At 35.1% G+C, this 22,515-nt stretch overlaps 1 protein-coding gene across 1 annotated transcript in view; it reads left to right on the top strand.

Moving 5' to 3' along the window:
• The window catches only part of HOOK1 (hook microtubule tethering protein 1), a 64,021-nt gene that overhangs the window by 26,926 nt on the left and 14,580 nt on the right, over positions 1-22,515 (top strand). The window contains exons 9-15 of the mRNA XM_065911994.1: positions 3,500-3,666; positions 10,158-10,298; positions 11,391-11,592; positions 12,605-12,715; positions 19,040-19,127; positions 19,214-19,274; positions 20,901-21,041. Of these exons, the coding sequence (XP_065768066.1) occupies positions 3,500-3,666; positions 10,158-10,298; positions 11,391-11,592; positions 12,605-12,715; positions 19,040-19,127; positions 19,214-19,274; positions 20,901-21,041 (911 nt within the window). The remainder of the gene's footprint in view (positions 1-3,499; positions 3,667-10,157; positions 10,299-11,390; positions 11,593-12,604; positions 12,716-19,039; positions 19,128-19,213; positions 19,275-20,900; positions 21,042-22,515) is intronic.

Here is a 22,515-nt window from a genome sequence, read left to right as displayed (position 1 = left end):
TCAAAATAAAAAATGCAACAACTCTGTAGTGAAAGATCTGGTGGTGGAGCACAACCCATTTAAATAAAGATCTATGTGCATTATGTGCAAATTATGGTTACAGGCTCTGGGACAACTGAAATTCTGACCAAGTCAGGAGGAAGCCTGATTATATGTACTTTAAAAGAAAAGCAAAAAACTCACATGAAAACTTGATGTAAGGTTTGAGAAACTCAAAATAGCTGACCAAATCAACTAGTTTTGGTCCAATGATTATGGGGCCTTTGGGCAAGTTAGGATGAGTTTATCAACATCTCTTTCCTCTGCCTTCAGTTCAGTTCAGTTCAGTCACTCAGTCGCATCCGACTCTGCGACTCCATGAATCGCAGCACGCCTGGCCTCCCTGTCCATCACCAACTCCCGGAGTTTACTCAAACTCATGTCCATCGAGTCGGTGATGCCATCCAGCCATCTCATCCTCTGTCATCCCCTTCTCCTCCTGCCTCCAATCCCTCCCAGCATCACGGTCTTTTCCAATGAGTGAACTCTTCACATGAGGTAGCCAGAGTATTGGAGTTTCAGCTTCAGCATCAGTCCTTCCAATGAACACTCAGGACTGATCTCCTTTAGGATGGACTGGTTGGATCTCCTTGCAGTCCAAGGGACTCTCAAGAGCCTTCTCTAACACCACAGTTCAAAAGCATCAATTTTTCAGTGCTCAGCTTTCTTTATAGTCCAACTCTCACATCCATACATGACCACTGGAAAAACCATAGCCTTGACCAGACGGACCTTTGTTGGCAAAGTAGTATCTCTGCTTTTTAATATGCTATCTAGGTTGGTCATCACTTTCCTTCTAAGGAGTAAGCGTCTTTTAATTTCATGGCTGCAGTCACCATCTGTAGTGATTTTGGAGCCCAGAAAAATAAAGTCAGTCACGCTCCTCAACCATTAATCCTAATACCTGGCAGTGATCAGTAGCTCTCCTTCACTTACTGCGGTAACAGAGGCTGGTTATTCTTGCTTACAGTATGTTAGAAACATACTCCTACCCAGCATTGTCACATATACTGAGGCAGTGATCTTCAAACCTAAAGGTGTCTGCAAATTATATGTGAAACAGGACTCCAGCTATAGAAATTTATGTTTTAAGTTTTTTACTAAGCTTAGATTTTAAATAAGCTAATATGATAAAAATATTAAATCTGAGTGATGTGAGAAAAGAGCATTATTTTTTTTTTTTTAGCTTTTTGAATTTTAAGTAGCTCATCGAGAGAGAAACAGAAAAACTAGAGAAACAGAAAGGGACAGAGGCAGGTACAAAGTGAACCTAAACAAAGTATCACCATGACATCTTGTTAGGAGATATCTAGAACCACCTCTGGACATTCTAAGTCACTCATCTGGAGTGGCTCTGGAACCACTATGTGAAATACATGGTTAGGAACAAGGTTGGTTACCCACTAGATACTGAAAACGAAGTTTGCCCTTGCTCTTCTCCCTTCTTAGGGGATTCTTATCCAGTTTGAAGACAAGGTATCATTTCTACTCTACCAGTCTTATAACAGCCCCTACCCTCAAGCTAATATGAGATATTCTTTTCTCGCACCCCCTTGCCCCCAATAGCATAATTTCATCAAAGCACCACATTTTCTGTCCTGTAATTGTTTACATTTCTGCTGTAGGGAATCTTAAAGGGTGCAACCTCCTTTCTTTTTTGTATCCCAATACAGGATTGTATTACATGACAGATAATAGTCACTAAACTGCTTATATGACAAGGATGGATGCATGCATTGTATTTAGGAAGAGAAACTGTTTCCTGTTTGTCTGGGAATGGTTTTTCAGACTTTGTGTTACTCATTTGGAGGACAGCGTTTGTAACTTGCCTACACTGTATTTAAGACTATATAATATAACTTGATTTTTTTTTAAAGATTTATTTATTTTTGGCTACTCTAGGTCTTTGTTACTGAGCATGGGCTTTCGCTTGTTCTGGTGATCAAGAGCTGCTTTTTGTTGCAGTGAGAGGGCTTCTCATTGCTGTAGGCTGTGTGGAGCACAGGCTCAGTAATTGTGGTGCTTGGGCTTAGGTGCCCCGTGGCACGTGGAATCTTCCTGGATGAGGAATCAAACCCATGACCCCTGCATTCACAGGTGATTCTTAGCCACCTGACCACCAGGAAGTCCCTATAACTTGATTTTAATTTCCTGTTAATAGCTCAGAGTGTCAATATGTAATCCCATTCACGTAACTGGACTGCATTGATTACACCTTTTCAAACTATAAATAGCAAACTTATGCAGTTATATGTTGTGAAAGTGAAAGTCGCTCAGTTGTGTCCAACTCTTTGCAACCCTATGGACTGACTATACATCCATGGAATTCTCCAGACCAGAATACTGAAGTGGGTAGCCGTTCCCTTCTCCATGGGATCTTCCCAATGCAGGGATCGAACCCAGGTCTCCCTCATTGCAGGCGGATCCTTTACCAGCTGAGCCACTAGGGAAGCCCAATAACTTAAAATGTATTCTAAGTTATGGTAAGTCAGCCTTTTTCAAACTAATCTTAGTAAAATCCCATGTAGATGTCTGGTCTTACAAAAGAAAGAAAGATAGTGCTAAGTCATGTCCAACTCTTGGGATCCCACGACCTGTAGCCCGCCAGGCTCCTCTGTCCATGGAATTCTTCAGGCAAGAATACTGGAGTGGGTGGCCATTTCCTTCTCCAGGGGATCTTCCTGACCCAGGAATTGAACCCGGGTCTCCCGCATTGCAGGCAGATGCTTTACCGACTGAGTTACTCAGGAAACATGCCTTATAAAAGGTTGCAGCGTTACTCTAAATGTTTAAAGATATTTTTAAATGAAAAAGAAGTAGAACTAAGGGAGCAAATAATGCTTGTTAACATAAATATGTAAATAAAATAAAAAATGTATCCAGTACCGGTATTGATGTCATTCTAAAGTTATATGTTTATATCCATTTTAAATCTTAAGCAAATAGTTTCAGTGTGCCATTGGGTTCAGTTTTTTTGCTGCTGATCGACTAACCAAATAATGTCGTTATCCCCTAAAGATATGGTGTGAATCTGATAATTTTCTACTATGAACCTAAAATGGTAATTTTGTGCATATTTGTGTGTATCTCAGTTTACTAGGTAACAGCATCCTGAAAATAAATTTATACCTAAAAGGGAAACAAATTGTTTTTTTGAAGTACATAGGTGCATAAAATTTTAGAGACTAAAAAATAGTTTCTTCTCTAAAGCAAGCATGAAGTTTGGAAGATATTCTCCTTTGTATGTATTAACTCTCTTTTCTCTGTATTAATAAAATTAGTTTTATTTCTTCAGATTCAAACCTCCTAGACCCAGAATTCCAGAGCTGGAAGAATCCTTAATAATTTATCTAGTCTGATTGACCAGGCTAGTTAATGGCTTGGTCAGATTTAGAATCTAGAACTTCACTGTAAACTCTTCTTTGCTACTGATGCTTATGCTTGTGTTTTTGTTTTTTAGGTGACAGCACTTCAAGATGAAAAGAATTCACTGGTTTCTGAGAACGAGATGATGAATGAAAAACTTGACCAGTTGGATGGATCTTTTGATGATCCAAATACAATGGTTGCAAAAAAATATTTTCATGCACAGTTGCAACTAGAACAATTACAGGAAGAAAACTTCAGGTAGCATTTTTAATAGGAATCATTCTATACAGTTTTATTAAACTAAGTAGCTAAAAATCGTAATAGCAACAACTGATGATTAAGCATTACAACACATGTTTAGAATACTAAGTGGATGAAAATACTGTCTAGTATTAGTGGTTCCTGTCCTTGTAGGGCTAACAATACAGTTAAACAAGTGGGATACATATATAAAAAGCAAAACAATTCAAAATAATGTGTGATGAGGGCCAAACGAAGGCCATAAGCAAGTCCACGAGGAATTTAAAAGAATGTTTGCTGAAACCTGGGGAAGAGAAATTTTTGCATAGGAGAGGGAACTTGATAATAAGTGGAAAAAATATATAAACCTCACCCTAAAAGGATGCTTTTCATATAAACTTTTATATTTCTTCTTTTGGAAAAAAAAAAGTGTACATCTAACCTTTGATAAACATTATCTTTTTGTGTGCTTACCTCTGAGCCCTGCAGTGTAAGGCCCTGATAAATAGGCGCTCCAGTTGTGCTGTATGTGGTTTTTTGTTACTTTATTTTGGTATGATTTCAGACTTACTGAAAAAAGTTGCAAGAATAGGACAGGGAGCTTCTGTATATCTCTTATTCAGATTCGGCATTTGTTTTACAGTTCTATTCATTTGTTTTAGCAGTCTCTTTACATAGTCACATGTGTATATATGTTTTGTTTTTTGAACCATTTTAGAGTAAACTGGAGACATATTGCTTTACCCCTGTGTACTTCAGTGTGTATTTCCTAAGAACAAAGATATTCTCTTATAAACCATAGCATAGTGATCAAAATTAGTGATTGATCTTTGAAACAAATCATCTAATCTGCAGATCATATGCAAATTCTATCAGCTATCTCAGTATCCTTAAAACTTAAGTTTTTTCTTGTTTCAGAATCTAATCCAGGATCGTGCTTTGCATTTAGAAATGGATTCTTACTCAATGGACTATAATTCCATTACTATCATCATTTATTTTTATGTTTAAATTGTTCCAGATTGGACCACTGAGGAGTCTTTCAATTAGCCATGTGTCTTTACAATATGTTGCTATCCTTCTTTGAGTATTTTCTTCTTTCTGGCACAACAAAATGTTCCAGACTCTAATTGTTCTTCTACAACTCTAGAGTCAGCCATTTCTCCAGGAAGTCCTGATTCCTTTTAGTGGAGAATTCTCCACTAAAAAGAGAAATCTATGATCTAGATGAATTTTTCTGTCTAGATTTCTTCTCTGCTAAAAACAAAGGTCTCAGTTCAGTTTAGTCACTCAGCTGTGTCTGACTCTTTGCAACCCCATTGACTGCAGCATGCCAGGCTTCCCTGTCCATAAACAACTCCCAGAGCTCACTCAGACTCATGTCCATCAAGTCGGTGATGCTATTCAACCATCTCATCCTCTGTCATCCCCCTCTCCTCCCGCCTCGGTCTTTTCCAGTGAGTCACTTCTTCACATAAGGTGGCCAAAGTATGGGAGTTTCAGCTTCAGCATCAGTCCTTCCAATGAATATTCAGGACAGATTTCCTTTAGGATGGCCTGCTTGGATCTTCTTGCAGTCCAAGGAACTCTGAAGAGTTTTCTCCAACACTACAGTTTAAAAGCCTCAATTCTTAGGCGCTCAGCCTTCTTTATGGTCCAACTCTCACATCCATACATGACTACTGGAAAAACCATGGCTTTGACTAGATGGACCTTTGTTGGTAAAGTAATGTCTCTGCTTTTTAATATGCTGTCTAGGTTGATCATGGCTTTTCTTCCAAGGATGGTCTAGATGAATTTTTCTGTCATTGCTTCTGGGCCACCTTGGTGTACAGAGCTAGGAAATACACTTGTGCAGGTTCATACCAGTCCATGTTTGCACACATGTGTCTATGCATATATCTATCTATTTTCATAGCTACAGTTATGAACAGTGAATTCATATTATCATCTTCCATTTCAGTCCAGTGACTTCAGGGTATATTCTGATTTTCTGTATTTCCATATTGTAACTCCCTTTGCCAACATTGAGAAACCTGACTTCCATTTTCCTCAGCAGATTTATTCATTTACTCAATCCCAAAACATATTTGAAGTAAGAATTGCTAATCCATGCCTTCTATAAAAAGGTAATGCTACAGTGCAAGCTAATGCTACACTTCAGTATCTTTACAATTCTTTTTTAAGATAACGTTTACATACTGTGAGTTGAGTGAATAGCACTTTTTGGCATCTTTTATTAAAAGCATACATTTCTGTAACTCACGTTTTAATCATTTGATAAATCATTTCTATCACTACAGAAAGTTCCCCTATGTCCCTTCCCAGATAACCCCTATGTCCCAGAGATTCTTCCAATTATTTTCCACTATAGATATCTTTTCTCTCATCTAGAACTTCTTAGAAATTGTAACACGAATTCTTTGGTGACTGGCTTCTTTTGCTCAGCATATTTGTGAAATCTACCAATGTTGCTGAATATATCAGTTCATTTTTTTAAATTACTGAGTAGTATTCTGCTAAATGGAATTATTGCACATTGTAACACATTTTGCTTATTCATTTCCCTTTAGATGGACATTTGAGTTTCCAGATTTTGGCTAATATAAATAAAATGGATATGAACATTGGAATATAAAACTTTTGTGAACATATTTTTTCATTTCTCATTGGCAATTACATAGAGTGGCATTGCTGAGTCACACATTTTGTTTGTGTTATATTTAAAAGATGCCAGCAAACCATTTCCCAAAGTGGCCGTATTTTGCATTCCCACCAGCAGTGCTTGCTGCTGGTTGCTCTAGTTACTCTGCCTATATAACGTAAGTTGGCCTTATCAGTCTTCTTCATTTTAGTTATTCCAGGGAATGGGTTAAGAGTGTTGAATTGTGGCGTTAATATGCATTTTCCTGATAACTAATGATAATGGTAAGCACCTTTTCATGTGCTTATTTGCGCTCCATTTTACTATGTGAATTGTCTCTCTACACTGTTAGCCTATTTTTAAATTGGGTTGTTTGTCTTTATTACTGAGTTTAAAAAATATATATTCTGGTTATAGAATCTTTGTCAGATATGCATGTAATAATATTTTGTCTTTTCTGTAGCTTGCCACTTCATTTTTCAAATGGTATCTATCAAGAATTAAAGTTCTTAGATGAAGTCTGATTTATCAATATTTTTAAGATTAGTGCTTTTCATGTACTGTCCAAGAAATCTGTCTACTCCCTAGTCATGAAAATACTCTAGTATTTTCTTCTAGAACCTTTATAATTTTATCTTTCACAGTTAGGTCTGTGATCCATCTTGAATTGATTTTTTTTGAAAATAGTATAATATGTGGGTGTCAGACTTTACTTTCATTTCCCTTATGCGTCTCCAGTTGTTCCAGTATCATCAGGTGAAAAGATTTTTATTTTATTCCATCAAATTGCTTTGGCACCTTTGTGAAAAATGATATAGCCATAAAATGTGGGTCATTTTCTGAACTCAGTTCCTTCCTGCTGATCAATTTGTCTGTCTTTAGCCCATGACATGATCTTGATATTTATTTGTCTATTTTTGGCAATGGTGGGTCTTTGTTATTGTGTGGGCTTTCTCTAGTTGTGCAGAGTTGGCAGTACTCTCTGGTTGTGGTAGTCGTGGAGAGTGGCAGATACTCTCTAGTTGTGTGCCAGCTTCTCACTGCGGTGTCTTGTTTCGGAGCACGGGAGCTAGGCGCATGGACCAGGAATTGTGGCACCTGGGCTCTAGAGCACAGGCCGGACAGTCATGGCACATGGGCCTAGTTGCTCTGCTGCATGTAGGATCTTCCTGCATCAGGAATCAAACTTGTGTCCCCTGCATTGGCAGGCAGATTCTTTACCACTCAGCCACCAGGGAAGCCTGCTGTAGAGTTTTTAAATTGGCTTTTTATCAGATTGAAAGAGTTCTCCTTTATTTCTGCCTTGCTAAGAGTATTTATCATTTATCAGTGTTGATTTTTGTCTTAGGACTTCTGTGCATCTCGAAAAAAGATGGTTTGGTTTTTCTTTTTTACTCTTTTAATATGATTAATTTTTGAATGTTAAAAAAATTTGTATTCCAGAGAAAAACCACCTTGGTCATATTTTCTTATCTTATACACATATGACTGGATTTGATTTGTTGCTATTTTGAAAGTATTTTTGTGTCTTGTCTTTATTATAGATACTGGTCTATAACTTTTCTCTCTTGTAATGTCTTTCAGGTTTTGTTATCAGAGTTCTACTAGTCTCATAGAATAATTGGGAAATACTCTCTCCTCCTCTATTTTCTGAAAGAGTTTATGTAAGAATGACATTATTTCTTCCTTCAATATTTGATAGAATTAATTAGTAAAACAATTGGATCTGTGGTTTTCTTTGTGAAAGGGCTTTTAATGACACATGTAATTTCTTTAATGGTCATAGGCTTTTCAGATTTTCTGTTTCATATTACCTCAACTTCCTAAATTGTTTTTTTTCAAGGTATATATTTATTTGATTTAAGTTAAATTTATTGGCATGAAGTTTTTCATAATATTCTATTTATGGTCCCTTTAATGATTGTAGGAGCTGTAGTGGTGTTTCCTTTTTCATTCTTGATGTTGGTAATTTGTGTTTTCTTTCATTTTTCTTGGTCACCCTTGCTAGAGGTTCATCAATTTTATTAATCTTACACCCTTTATTAATCCAACAGCCTTTATTGGTTTCCCATAGTGTGAGTTTTAGATCTCTGTTCTTTATTCCTTTCCTTTTACTTACTTTGGATTTGATTTGCTCTTCTTTTTCTAGCTTCCTAAAGTTAGATGATTGATTTTAAGCATTTCTTTATTTCTGTTATAAGTCTTTAAAACTGTAAATTGCTCTGTAAGCACTGGTTTAGCTGTGTCCCTAAAATTTGATTGATTGCATTTCTGTTATTATTCAGTTCAAAATATTTTCTAATTTCCTCTCTGATTTCTTCTCTGACTCAGGAATCATTTAGAAATGTATTTTTTAATTTCCAAATATTTAAGGCTTTTCTCCAAGCTTCTCATTGTGACTGATTCCTAATTTAATTTTCTTGTGGTTAGAGAATATAGTCCATAAGACTTCATTCTTTTTAATATTTATGATACCTATTGTGATCATCACATGTGTTATTGCAGTGAATATTCCATGTGTACTTGCAAAGGATGTGTATTCTGTAATTTTTTATTGACATGTTTCACAAATATTTATTATATCAAACTGATTAGTAGGGTTATTCAGATTTCTTCTGTATTTGACATTTTTGGTTAGTTCTTTCATTTATTGGGAGACTGATGTTAACATTCTTGACAGTAATTATGGATTTGTAGATCTCAGATTCTGTCAGTTTTTGCTTCATCTCTTTTAAAATTTTGTTTTTAGTTAATTTTTTGATATGTCTTTCTGATGGATTGACCCTGTTATAATTGTTAAATATCTATACCTTTGGTAATACTTTTTGTGTTAAACCATTTTTTTATGTTAATATAAATACCCCAGTTTTCTTTGCTTATTATTTGCATGATACTTATTTTCACCTTTTTACTTTTAACCTGTTGTGTCTTTATATTTAAAATGTTTGTTCTAACTAGTATATATTTGAGCCTTGCTTTCTTATCCAGTCTGATAGTCTCTGCCTTTTTAATTGGTGTATTTAGTCCTTTTGCCCTTTACATAATTTTTGATATGGTTGTGCTTAGGGTCTATCAGTTTGCTATTTTTCATTTGTCATATCTGTTCTTATGTTTATTTTTCTTTTCTTCATTATTGTCAGCTGATCAAGTAATTTTTTAATATTTTTATCACTATGTAGTCATTTTAGTTTTTGTTGTTGCTCTTGGGTTCAAAGTATTTATTTTTTATCACAGTCTATACTTAGAGTTCATATTTCACCACTTTACATACTATGTACATTTTTGGGTAACTTTACATGGTTTCTCTTTTTCTCTTGAAATTAAAATTTCTGTTTGAACTAGAGAACCAGGCTCAGTGTTTCAGAGTGATAATGAAAATTCAGAACATCACTGGCTTATCAGTTCTTACAAGTAACCACACTAATGAAAGATGTTAATAATAAGGGAAACTAGGGAATGAGATGATCATGAGAGAATATATGGGAACTTTGTACTTTCTGTTCAGTTTTTCTGAAAAAAAGTCTATTAATTTTTTTAAGTAAAAAAAATCATTTGACCATAAATGTTAAGAGTTTACTTTTGGACTTTAAATTGTCATTGACCTATATGTCTAGCTTTATGGTAGTACGATACTATCATGATTACTGTAGTTTTGTAGTAAATAGGAAAGTATGACTTCTCCAACTTTTTTCTTAAGCTATTGTTTTAAAACTAAGGACTAGAAAGTAGCTTATTCCTTTAGTTTTTCTTTTTTTGAATGTGGAATCAAAGGAACATTTTAGAAGTAAGTTTTGCTAAGCTCATGTCTCAGTAAAAAAACAAATAATGGAAATTACATTATAAATACTTGTTTTCTTTATGCAAGGCTTGAAGCTGCAAAAGATGATTACCGTGTTCACTGTGAAGAACTTGAAAAGCAGTTAATTGAATTTCAACATAGGAATGATGAATTGACTAGTGTTGCTGAGGAAACAAGAGCCCTGAAAGATGAAATAGATGTTCTTAGGTATGGCATGTCTAAATATAATTGTGTCACTTCTCATTTTGGTGTTCTATATTTTAATTAAGGAATCTTACATTTATATCTGTGTATCAAGTATTGATCAGTTTTTACCCAAGTTCCTAGTCTTTACTTCTTTTATGTTTGTTGATAGTTATGTGAAGTTTTAGGATAATATTTGATTCCTGTTAGGAGAGATTTTCATATTTGAACCATAAACCTTTTTCTTATTTCTGATTAAAGAAAATGATACCTTTTTCTTAAAAATTTGTAAGCTGAGTTATTTTTAGATACATTTGATTTGACCTTCTTGTACTTATTAGTACATCTTGTGAAATTTTTGTGTAAGAAATGTATTCTCACAGACCATATTTTGACATTTGATAAACTATAGACAAGAATTCTAGCATTTATTTCAAGATTATCCCAGGTTCTCTTATTGTCTTTGACAGTACAAAGTTTATAATGAGCTTTGCCTGTGAAATGTTAAGCAAAGAATCTGTTTAAATGATTTTTTTATTTTGTTAATTTTTCTTAGCCATTTTCTTACACAGTTTTTAATGTTCATTTAAAACAAAATCTTTATAAGCATTAATTTTAACCTTCATGTGATATTGAAGTGATTCTGTTTATTTTTTCTCCATCCCGTTTGTCAGGTGTGCACAACTCTAAAGGGAAGTGCTTTGCCAAACAAATTATGAATTCAGTCAACTTCCTGAATATATCACATACTTAAACTGCGTTAGATATTATACACAGAGCACAACTGGCCTGTAAGCTTACAGGCAGCTCAGAATTGTTCAGCTGTATTTATAAAACCATCCTTTTTTTGTACATTGTTGTGATTTGTAGAATAGTTTGATAATACCGTGTGTCAGATTTCAAGCATTTTATTTTGATGACTTTATAAGAGAAGGGTTGAACTTTCTGAGTCCGTTTCAAGATTTCTCACAAAGTTAATGATTTCTTTTCTCTGTCCCCCTCATTTTTTTTAACCAGTTGATAGTTCATTTGGAAGACTCGTTTTACAGCCAGAATAACACTGTTATGTGCATTTACTTGTTTTTACACAGTAATGTTTAATCTTTGTTATTGTAGAGCTACCTCTGATAAAGCAAGTAAACTGGAGTCTACAGTTGAGATATATCGTCAGAAGCTACAAGATCTGAATGACCTTCGCAAGCAGGTGAAAACTTTACAGGAAACAAACATGATGTACATGCATAATACAGTCAGCTTAGAAGAGGAATTAAAGAAGGCAAATGCTGCACGCACACAATTAGAAACATACAAGAGACAGGTAAGAAAATATCTAAATTTTTTATATCAATAAAATTGAAAGAGTGTCCCTTTCACTCCTTTAGAAGGATGTAGCAGTGACTGAACACTGTGCTGTGCTTGGTTGCTCAGTCGTGTCTGACTCTTTGCAACCCCATGGAGTGTGTAGCCTGCCAGTCCTCTATCCATTGGGATTCTCCAGGCAAGAATACTGGAGTGGGTTGCTATGCCCTCCTCCAGGGGATCTTCGCAACCCAGGAATAGAACCCATGTCTCACACATTGCAGGTGGATTCTGTGCCATCTGACCCACTAGGGAAGCCCAGAAATACTGGAGTGGGTAGTCTATTCCTTGTCCAGCGAAACTTCCCAACCCAGGAATCAAACTGGAGTCTCCTGCATTTCAGGTGGATTCTTTACCCACTGAGCTACCCAGGAAACCCCGAATAAACACTATTTGTAGTCAGTTGTGTCCTTATTATCACACGTATCTTCTGTCTGTAATTTAATTCAAGAGTTGATCATTGAATTTGTGTTTTCTAGGTCTTTTGGACTTCCCTGATAGCTCAGTTGGTAAAGAATCTGTCTGCAATGCAGGAGACCCCAGTTTGATTCCTGGGTTGGGAAGATCTGCTGGAGAAAGGATAAAGTACCCACTCCAGTATTATTGGGCTTCCCTTGTGGCATTTTTATTAGCTTCTGAGCTTGTATACTTTTGGAATATTTTATTGTTTCAGTAACATTTCTGATAACCAGGGATAAATACCTAGAGAATGGACTTATAACCTAAAATATTCTCTTTTGCTATTTATCAAACACCCTAGAGAAACAGTAGAAGACTGATTTTTTTTTTTTTGCTAAATTATTATTTGTGTATTTTAAAACTTATGTTAATTTTTTTATTTACATGCCATTTCCACTTAGAATTAGACTATAATCTTACTATAAATTTTATTTTCAGTTTTTCATTTATTAATCTCTGAAATGCTATCAATATTGTATACTCTTATTTTCTACTTTTGTTTCTGATAAAAGGTTCAGGATCTTCATGTTAAACTTTCCTCTGAATCCAAAAGGGCGGACACACTAGCATTTGAAATGAAGCGGCTTGAAGAAAAACACGAAGCTTTACTTAAGGAAAAAGAGGTAAACATAAATATAATTGATGTGTAATATGTATGTCCTGTTTTAGTTTTAATATTACCCTCGCTGTTTTAAGAATGGAAGTGATGCAACCAGTTCTTCTTTCTCCAAATTGAAATTAGTGATGTAAAAGAAAGTCTTGTAGAAATTCTTTATGCCGTTTTGTAAGTTTTCTTGATATGGTAAGATGAAGTCATGTCTCAGTGCATGTGTTCCAGTTCTGGACTGTCAACTCCTTGAAAGCAAGGACCATAGATGCAATTTTTGAAAACTTTATTAGGATCTAATTTACATACCATAAATTTCACCTATTTAGAGCTATGGTTCAATGGTGTTCAGTGTATTCACTGTTGGAAACCATCATCGTTTTAGAATTCTGTCATCACTCCAAGGAGATCCTGTGCCTGATAGCAGTTATTCTGCATCTGGTCCCTCTTTCCCCAGCCTTAGCAACCATTAATCTACTTGCTGTCTATGAATTTGCCTCGTCTGTCCAGAATATATAACCATACTCTTTGTGGTTTTTGTGACTGGGTTCCATCATTTAGCATAAGACTTTCAAGGTTTATCAGTGTTGTAGCATGTATCAGTACTTCATTCATTTTTATCGCTGAGTAGTAATCCATTATATGGATATACCACATTTTATTTATCTGTTCATCAATGGAAACAAAGTCCAGTTGGGTTGTTTCCACATTTTGCCTATTAAATGAATAATGGGGCTCTGAACATTTATGTACAAGTTTTTATGTGGACACATGTCTTCATTTCTTGAATATATGTTGAGGAATGGTATTGCTGGGTCATATGGTAGGTGTTTAACTTTTTTAAGAATTACCAGACTTTTCTAAAGTGAATGAACCATTTTTCATTCTCACCAGCAGTTTGTAAAAGATTCCAATTTCTCCCAATTCTTGTCAAATCATATTGAATTTTAATTTTGGCTATCCTAATAGGTATGAAGTAGTATATCATTGTGGTTTTGATTTGTGTTTCCCTAATGACAAATGATGTTGAACATCTTTTCATGAACTTATTGACCATTTCTGATTTTATTTCTTTGAGAAATACCTCTTCAAATTCTTTAGACCATGCTTTGTTTATTATTTACTTTTTTGTTTTTGAGTTCTAAGAGTTCTTTATATATTCTAGATACAAATCTCTTGTCAGATACATGGTTTGCAAATATTTTCTCCTATTCTGTGAATCATCTTTGCAATTTTTAAATGGTGTGTGTGTGTGTGTGTGTGTGTGTGTGTGTGTATACCAGCAGAATAGTTTTTTATTTCATGAAAACAAAGTTATCTGCTTCTTCTTTTGTGTTTTTTTTGGTGGTGTTTCTATGACACCATTGGGTAACCTTAAGGTTATAAAAGTTTATTCCTCTGTTTTCTTTTAGGAGTTTTATATTTTTAGCTTTTATATTTACTCTGTGATTGATATTGATTTCATTTTTATGTGGTGTGAGATAGGTTTCTAACTTTCTTCCTTTGTGTTTAGATATTCATTTGTTCCAGCACCATTTGTTGATATGACTGTTCTTTCCCCCACTGAATATTCTTGATAGTCTTGTTAAAAATCAGTTGACATGGTCCTGTGATGATGGATATATTATACCTTTGTCAAAACTCATAAAAGTGAAACAAAGAATGTACCCTAATGTAGACTATGACCTTCAGTTAATAACAGTGTATCACTTTTGGCTTATCAGTTCTTACAAGTAACCACACTAATGCAAGATGTTAATAATAAGGGAAACTGGGGAGTTTGGAGAGGGGATGATGGGAACTTTGTACTTTCTGTTCAGGTTTTTTTTTTTTTTTTTTAAAGCCTATTAATTTTCTTAAAGTAAAAAGAAGTCATTTGGCCACAAATGTTAGAGTTTATTTCCGGGTTTTGAATTGTCACTGATATATATGTCTAACTTTATGGTAATACCACACTATAATGATTAGTGCTGCTTTGTATTAAGTTTTGAAATTGAAAAATATACTCATTTGAAATAAGTTCTCCAACTTTTTCTTTGGAAAGCTATTGTTTTGGTTATTCTGGGTCTCTAGCATTTCATATAAATCTAAGGGTCAGATTAGTTTCTGCAAAATAGCCAGATTGAAATATTGATAGGAATTTCCTGAATCTGTTGATCAGTTTGGAAACCTGGCCACCTTAATAGCATTAAGTTTTCTGATCTATTAATATGGCATAACGTTCCATATATTTATGTCTTTAGTTTCTTTCAACAATGTTTTGTAGTTTTCATTTTGTAAGATTTGCACCTTATAGAACTACTCATGAGTGTTTTATTCTTTCTGTCAGTGCTAACATATAGAAATAAAATTTACTTTTGGACATTGGTCTTGTATTTTACTTACATCCTTGTTGGATTCCCGTAGTATTTCTAATAGTTTTTAGTGAATTAGTATTTTTATATACAAAATCAGGACATTTGTAAATATGGATAGTTTTATTTATTCTTTTGCATTTTGAATGTCTTTTATTTCTTGTCAAATTATCCTGGCTAGAACCTTCAGTACTTTGTTGAATAGAAATGGCAAGGTGAGAGTATCTTTCTCTTGTTTCCAATATTAGGAAGAAAGCATTCATTCTTTTACCATTATGTGTCTTATTAGTTGTGGATTTTATTTGTAGATTCCTTCTGTCAGGTTAAAGAAGTTTTAATACCTAATTTGTTTCATGTTTTTATCCTGAAAGAGTTCTGTATTTTGTCAACTGCTATTTCTGGGCCAGTGGTATGACACATAGTTCTTGTCTTTTACTGTATTGGAATTTCAGTTTCAGCATCAGTCCTTCCAATGAATATCCAGGACTGATCTCCTTTAGGATGGACTGCTTGGATCTCCTTGCAGTTCAAGGGAGTCTTAAGAGTCTTCTCCAACACCACAGTTCAAAAGCATCAATTCTTTAGCACTCAGCTTTCTTTTTAGTCCAACTCTCACATCCTTACCTGACCACTGGAAAAACCACAGCCTTGACTAGACAGACCTTTGTTGGCAAAGTAATGTTTCTGCTTTTTAATATGCTATCTAGGTTGGTCATAACTTTCCTTCCAAGGTGTAAGCGTCAATTTTATGACTGCAATCACCATCTGCAGTGATTTTGGAGCCCAAAAAATTAAAGTGAGCCACTGTTTCCACTGTTTCCCAGTCTATTTGCCATGAAGTGATGGGACTGGATGCCATGATCTTAGTTTTCTGAATGTTGAGTTTTAAGCCAACTTTTTCACCCTCTTCTTTCACTTTTGTCAAGAGGCTCTTTAGTTCTTCACTTTCTGTCATGAGGGTGGTATCATCTGCACTTTCTGTCATGAGGTTATTGATATTTCTCCTGGCAATCTTGATTCCAGCTTGTGCTTCTTCCAGCCCAATGTTTCTCATGATGTACTCTGCGTATAAGTTAAATAAGCAGAGTGCCAATATACAGCCTTGATATATATTGAGAAAATGTTCCTGCATTTCTGGTTTTACCACACTTAAAGTCTATGTCTAGTATGTCCACCCACTAGTGTCATCTCATTTACTCTTTCTGTTAACTGTTTTGTTTTTCTTTTCCCTATATAGGAATTTCTCTATTTCTTTGCATTTTTTTTTTTTGTTGTTGTTGTTGTTGTTGTTGAAAATATAACCTTTAAAATAATAATGTGTTTCAACTCTGGAAATCAGATTTTCCCCCAACCTCAAGGTTTTTGATTTTGCTGGTTTTTTAGTGACTCTTTTGGACTAATTCGATAGAGTTTTTTTTCTTTGTAATGTGCAGCCACTGAATTCTCTGCTCAATAACCATTGCGATCAGTTAATGATTTGTCAGCTGTTTCCATAGATCTCCCAATCTTTGCCAAGGGCTCAATGTGTATTTATTTTGGAAAATATCTTCAATTCTTAGAAAGTTTACAACTCTACCTTTGTGTTTATGCTTCAAGTTTTTCCAGAGCTGAGACACTGGGGTCCTCTCGGGGTATTTCTGGGCATGCGCATAGCTCTGTGCATAGATGACCTCCTGGATCTCCATATGGTAGGACTTTTAACCTCCTCTATGGATATCATGTTTCTCAGCTCTTCCTGGTAAATTTTTGGCAAGAGCCTTGTTTGCCTTAACTGGCATCATGCCTTCAGCAGCTATAATGAAAGCAATTGCTGATGATTGTTTTTACAGATGCCTAAGGAATATTTTCCTGCACAGCAAGCACCAAATTAGCTCAAATAATGAAAAGCATGATTGGGATTTCTCCAAGGTGCTGCTGGACAGATCAAATAGTGATAGTTTTTGAAGCATGGGGCTTTTTAAGAAGAGTTTCATAGCTAGTCAGCCCCTCCAGGTGGTGGTAACCTCTGCTTTTCAAAGCTACTCAAGGCTACTCCAGGGTTGGGGAGAGGGCGATAGTAATCAGGATAGTTAAAAGAACAAAAAGCTCACTGTTCTGAGGTTTAGCACATTTTCTTTAATAAGTGCTCCTCAGATCATGGCAGACCTTTGATTAATCTTCATACTTTTTGAAAAGTTGATTTTTACAAATTGCTAGTGTTCACATTGCATTTATGAAGGAACAGATTTATAGGGGTCCTGATGCCTGACTGTAGTTATAATTTACAGTGTTCAGAGATTCCTAGAGCATCTGTACACGCTGGCCTAAGGACCCTTGGAATCAGTTACCAATTTACTGTTGATTTGAGCCACATAATGGACATAATAGGGTTTTATTTATTGATCTGAAATACAGTAACATTTAAAATTTAACCTACAATTTTATCTTACTTTTCAGGTTCTGGAAAAATCATTTAAACCTGAGCTCTTTTTCCAGAGTGTAGAAATTTGACTGTCAGCTGTAAAACAAAATTAGTTCAGTTCAGTGGCTTGGTCTTGTACACCTTTTAGCGACCCCATGCACTGTAGCACACCAGGCTTCCCTGTCCGTCACCAACTCCTGAAGCTTGCTCAAACTTATGTCCATCAAGTCAGTGATGCTATCCAACCATCTCATCCTCTGTTGTCCCCTTCTCCTGCCTTCTTTATTTCCCAGGATCTGGGTCTTTTCCAGTGAGTCAGTTCTTCACATCAGGTGGCCATAGTATTGCAGCTTCAGCTTCAGCATCAGTCCTTCCAATGAATATTCCGACCTGATTTCCTTTAGGATTGACTGGTTTGAACTCCTTCAGGTCCAAGGGACTCTCAAGAATTTTCTCCAACACTACAGTTCAAAAGCATCAATTCTTCAGCACTCAACTTTCTTTATCGTCCAACTGTCAAAACCATACATGACCTCTGGAAAAACCATAGCTTTGACTATATGGACCTTTGTCAGTAAAATAATGTCTTTGCTTTTTAATATGCTGTTTAGGTTTGTTATAGCTTTTCTTCCAGGGAGCAAGCATCTTTTAGTTTTAATGGCTGCAGTCACCATCTGCAGTGATTTTGGAGCCTAAGAAAATAAAGTCTGTCACTGTTTCCATTATCTCCCCATCTGTTTGCAAGAAGTGATGGGACTGGATGCCAGAATCTTCGCCCTTTGAATGTAGAGTTTTAAGCCAGCTTTTTCACTCTCCCCTTGCACCTTCAGGAAGAGGCTCTTTAGTTCCTCTTCGTTTTCTGCCACAAGTTAGTGTCATCTGCATATCTGAGGTTATTAATATTTCTCATGGCAATCTTGATTCCAGCTTGGCTTCATCCAGTCTGCCATCCAGTCCAGTAAAGTAAAATAGCTAATGACATGAAGTCCTAGCCTACTATCCCTGGGAGATAGTGTTTTTCCACAGATTCATACTTCCAGTATGCTGTTTACAGTAATTGAAGGAAATAACAAGTCTCTCGCATCTCTTACACACCAGACTGTGTTCTAGATATTAGACAAACTCCTCATTCACTACTCAGAACACCTTTCAGGGGCTTATGAATCAGTGTCCCTGTTTGGATGATAAAGATCTAAAGCCAAAGAGTCAGTAGCTTGCCTTAAATAATAAAACTGGAAATAGTAAAACTGAATTCAAGCCGTGCTGTGTTTGCCTCCAAAGTCTACGTGCTTTTATTACTCTACAGTTACATTTTTGTACTCTCTTGTATAATTACATTCATTTGGCTCAAAGGTAAGCTATCTACTGGGAAAATCACAAGCTTTGTGTTGTATAAAATCTTGTTATTTATGTGATTTACGCAAGAGAAAGTTACCCTTTAGCATTAAAACTAAAACATTGTCATTTTTAACTAAGTAGGAAACAATTATCAAATTAACATATTAAGATAAATGATCTTAAGTATAAAGTACATTGCCTTTGAACAGAATTAAATATTTTGCTTATATAAATAATTCTTTTTTAGAGACTAATAGAACAGCGTGACACTCTGAAAGAAACAAATGAAGAGCTCCGATGTTCACAAGTGCAACAGGATCACCTAAACCAAGCAGGTGGATTTTGTTGCATTTAGAAAAGGTTTTTTAATGGTAGATATAATGAGATGTTAATCTATTTTTTTGTTGCTGATATTGTTTAGATGCATCTGTTACAAAAAGTTATGAGAATCTTGCTGCCGAGATTATGCCAGTGGAATATAGGTAAATTTGTTTTTATCAATTGACAACCCATACTTAATATTAGAAGTGTGAATTCTTCTTTTCATAATTTTCTGTCTTTATTTTCATTTTATGAATCATAGAGCTTGAATATACCTCGTCTCATCTGCTTATACTTTCTAAATCATGCTGTTATTGCTACTATGCCAGTTTAAAAATTTACCAGAAATAAAATTTCACTTACTAGCTGAATAACATATTGTGGTTCTTTGTAATATGGCCTTTATTGTGTAGAACTTAATTTTCTATCCTTAAACTCTTTGGTATCATTTTAAAATGACTGTTATTTAATGGACAGGAATTTCCTTTCTTAAACTCTAGAAACCATTTTTAATACATAGTTTTCAAATTCCCAGCAGTGGAAGAAAGTAGGAGATGATCTGTCAGTTGCAGGACAAGTAAGCTAGAGTTGAAATACACGTTTTAGAGGTTCCTCTTGACCCAACTTTTATTTTGGTATTTTAGTGCTGTGTTTACTTCTGGTTATTTGACTTATCTGGTATTTTTATGGTCTTCTTTTCCTTTATGTGGCAACAGTTTTAGTTATTAATTACTTCAAATCCTACTCTTTATTACTGAGATATAATTCATGCATTTACAAATGTGCGGTCTGGTACTTTCTAGTGTAGTCACAGAGTTGTGCAACCATCATTGCTATCTAATTCTAGAACATTTTCATCCTCCCAAAAAGATACCCATTCCTGCCTCCCCTCCAATGCCAGCTCCAGGTAACCAGAAATCTACTCTTTATCTCTGGGGATTTTCTTATTATGGACATTTCATATTTATGGAACCATATAATATGTGGCCTTTTGTGGCTGAATTCTTGCATTTTTCATAGTTTTTATAAGTTGTTGATTTTCACTTTGTTCAGGTTTTTGCTGTTAAGATAGAGCTCCTTACAAGCTGGGCTGGAAATTAACTTGTACTTTTTAGTTAGTAATATCCAGTGATATTAATCATTTAAAAGTAGTCCTATGAGCCTATATTTTGAAAGTTATCATGCTGGCATTCAGAAGAACAGAAGTTGAGATTAATTGAAATTAGTTGCTTTTAGGTAATGGGATTTAGGAGGGCAGCAGCATTATTTTTCATTTAACACCATTCCTATCATTTGCATTAAAAAAATATATATATATAAAAAATATATATATATATATATATACCTTTAATAAAATTTTTTCTAGAAACCAAATTCTAAAGACAGTCATTAGCATAAAAGTATATTTAAAAATTTTAGGCAGACTATAATTTCTTAAATCTATTGCTTTTTCTTCATATGTTTTCTAAGGATGTGCTGTATATTACTTTAATGTGAATAGTTTCTAAATTATCAAAGAAAAATGATTCATATTATCTCATAGAGAGTTGCATAATAAACATTTATTGATCTGTAATCTTGTACCTTTAAAAATTTACTATTTGGTTTTTGAGACATAGTCTTACAGTGTACATTTTTTTTTTAAATAAAAACTTCTAGAAGGCTTTAGTAACATTTCAAAATGACAGCTGTTGAGTAGATAGAAATGTTCTTTTGTAAAAGCTAAAGAATTTTTTAAACTCTTATATTTCAAAAATTTAAAAAGAAATTTTGATATTTAACCTCAGGGAGGTGTTCATTCGACTGCAACATGAAAATAAGATGCTTCGATTACAGCAGGAAGGTACTGAGAATGAGCGTATTGAGGAGCTTCAGGAGCAGCTGGAACAGAAGCACCGCAAGATGAATGAACTGGAGACCGAGCAGAGGTGACTGATGCCCTCCTTCATAATGATAACCATCGCCATTTCACTGCCTAGACACAGAATCTTGATTCACAGAAGTGGAAGATGTCATTGTAGTTCAGATAATTAGGATTTGTGGAAGTTTCAGATTTTGGTTTTTCATCTCTCACTACCCATTATTCTTAGCAGACTTTGTTAAGCAGTTTGCTTACTCTTGAATTTCATTCATATGTCTTCACAAATGACAGAAAATTTAACAAATGAATAAATGGCAATCTGCACTTGCAGTCCCGTGCACATATGGTACATAGATTATGGAATCAATATTGAATGCCACCTTTACTCAACTGGGCGTTTACTTAAATTCACACTTAGTATCCTCAGATATAAGTTGCAGATGGCACCTATTTGCAGGTTGTAATGAAGATTACAGATAATGTGTTTAAAACAAATGGTGTACTTATTAGATACCAGTGAGGTGCTTAAAATTTATAAATATTTTTTTAAAATAATGTTTATGTGGTGCTTGGGCTTTCCTGGTGGCTCATTGGTAAAGAACCCACCTGCCAATGTGGGAGATGTGGATTTGAACTTGGGTCGGGAAGATCCCTTGGAAATCTCATGAACAGAGGAGCCTGGCAGGGTCACATTTCATGGGGTCACAAAGAGTCAGACACGACGTAGTGACTATTACCACAACAACAACATGTGGTGCTTACCAGTGAGCTTCTAAGCTATTTTTGATATTAATTCATTAAATTCTTACATTAACTCTATGAAGTAGCAACTATGATCATCTCATTTTATGAACAAGGAAATGGAGGGTGCAAGGATATTAAGAAACTTGCCCATATCACACAGCCAGTGAGTTCTGGATCCTGCATTTGAACCTTCTGTCAGTCAGACTTCAGAGTCTGTGCTGTTGCCACTATTCCTATCCTGCGTCTTACAAATAGCATACTGGCAATAAAAGTATTTGGATTTGTTTAACATACCTTTATTGGATCTGAGAGATCACTAGGAATTTTTGACACTTGAACCTTGTCTGTCAACTTGTACGTGTACTATTACATCAACTGTAGTTAAAAGAAAAATAGCGTTTTAGCTTCCTGAAGAGACTATTGAAAGTGAAATTCACTCAGTCGTGTCCGGCTCTTTGTGACCCCGTGGGCTATACAGTCCATGGAATTCTCCAGGCCAGAATACTGGAGTGGGTAGCCTTTCCCTGCTCCAGGGGATCTTCCGAACTCAGGGATCGAACCCAGCTCTCCTGCATTGCAGGCGGATTCTTTACCAGCTGAGCCACAAGGGAAGCCCGAAGAGACCATTAAATATTGCTGATTTATGTAATTCAGTATCAGCACTGCAGATGCTAAGTTTTAGCTTTTAATATAGGAAGATAGACATGTAAATAGGTAATTATTACATTATGTAATATATATAACAATGGGAAAATGTAGTATTATAGTGAACAGGGGGCATTTTGTCATATATATGA

Source organism: Muntiacus reevesi, chromosome 1 (genome assembly GCF_963930625.1).
Source record: "Muntiacus reevesi chromosome 1, mMunRee1.1, whole genome shotgun sequence".
In the NCBI taxonomy this organism is placed as follows: domain Eukaryota; kingdom Metazoa; phylum Chordata; class Mammalia; order Artiodactyla; family Cervidae; genus Muntiacus; species Muntiacus reevesi.
This window is presented reverse-complemented; position numbering and strand designations above follow the sequence as displayed.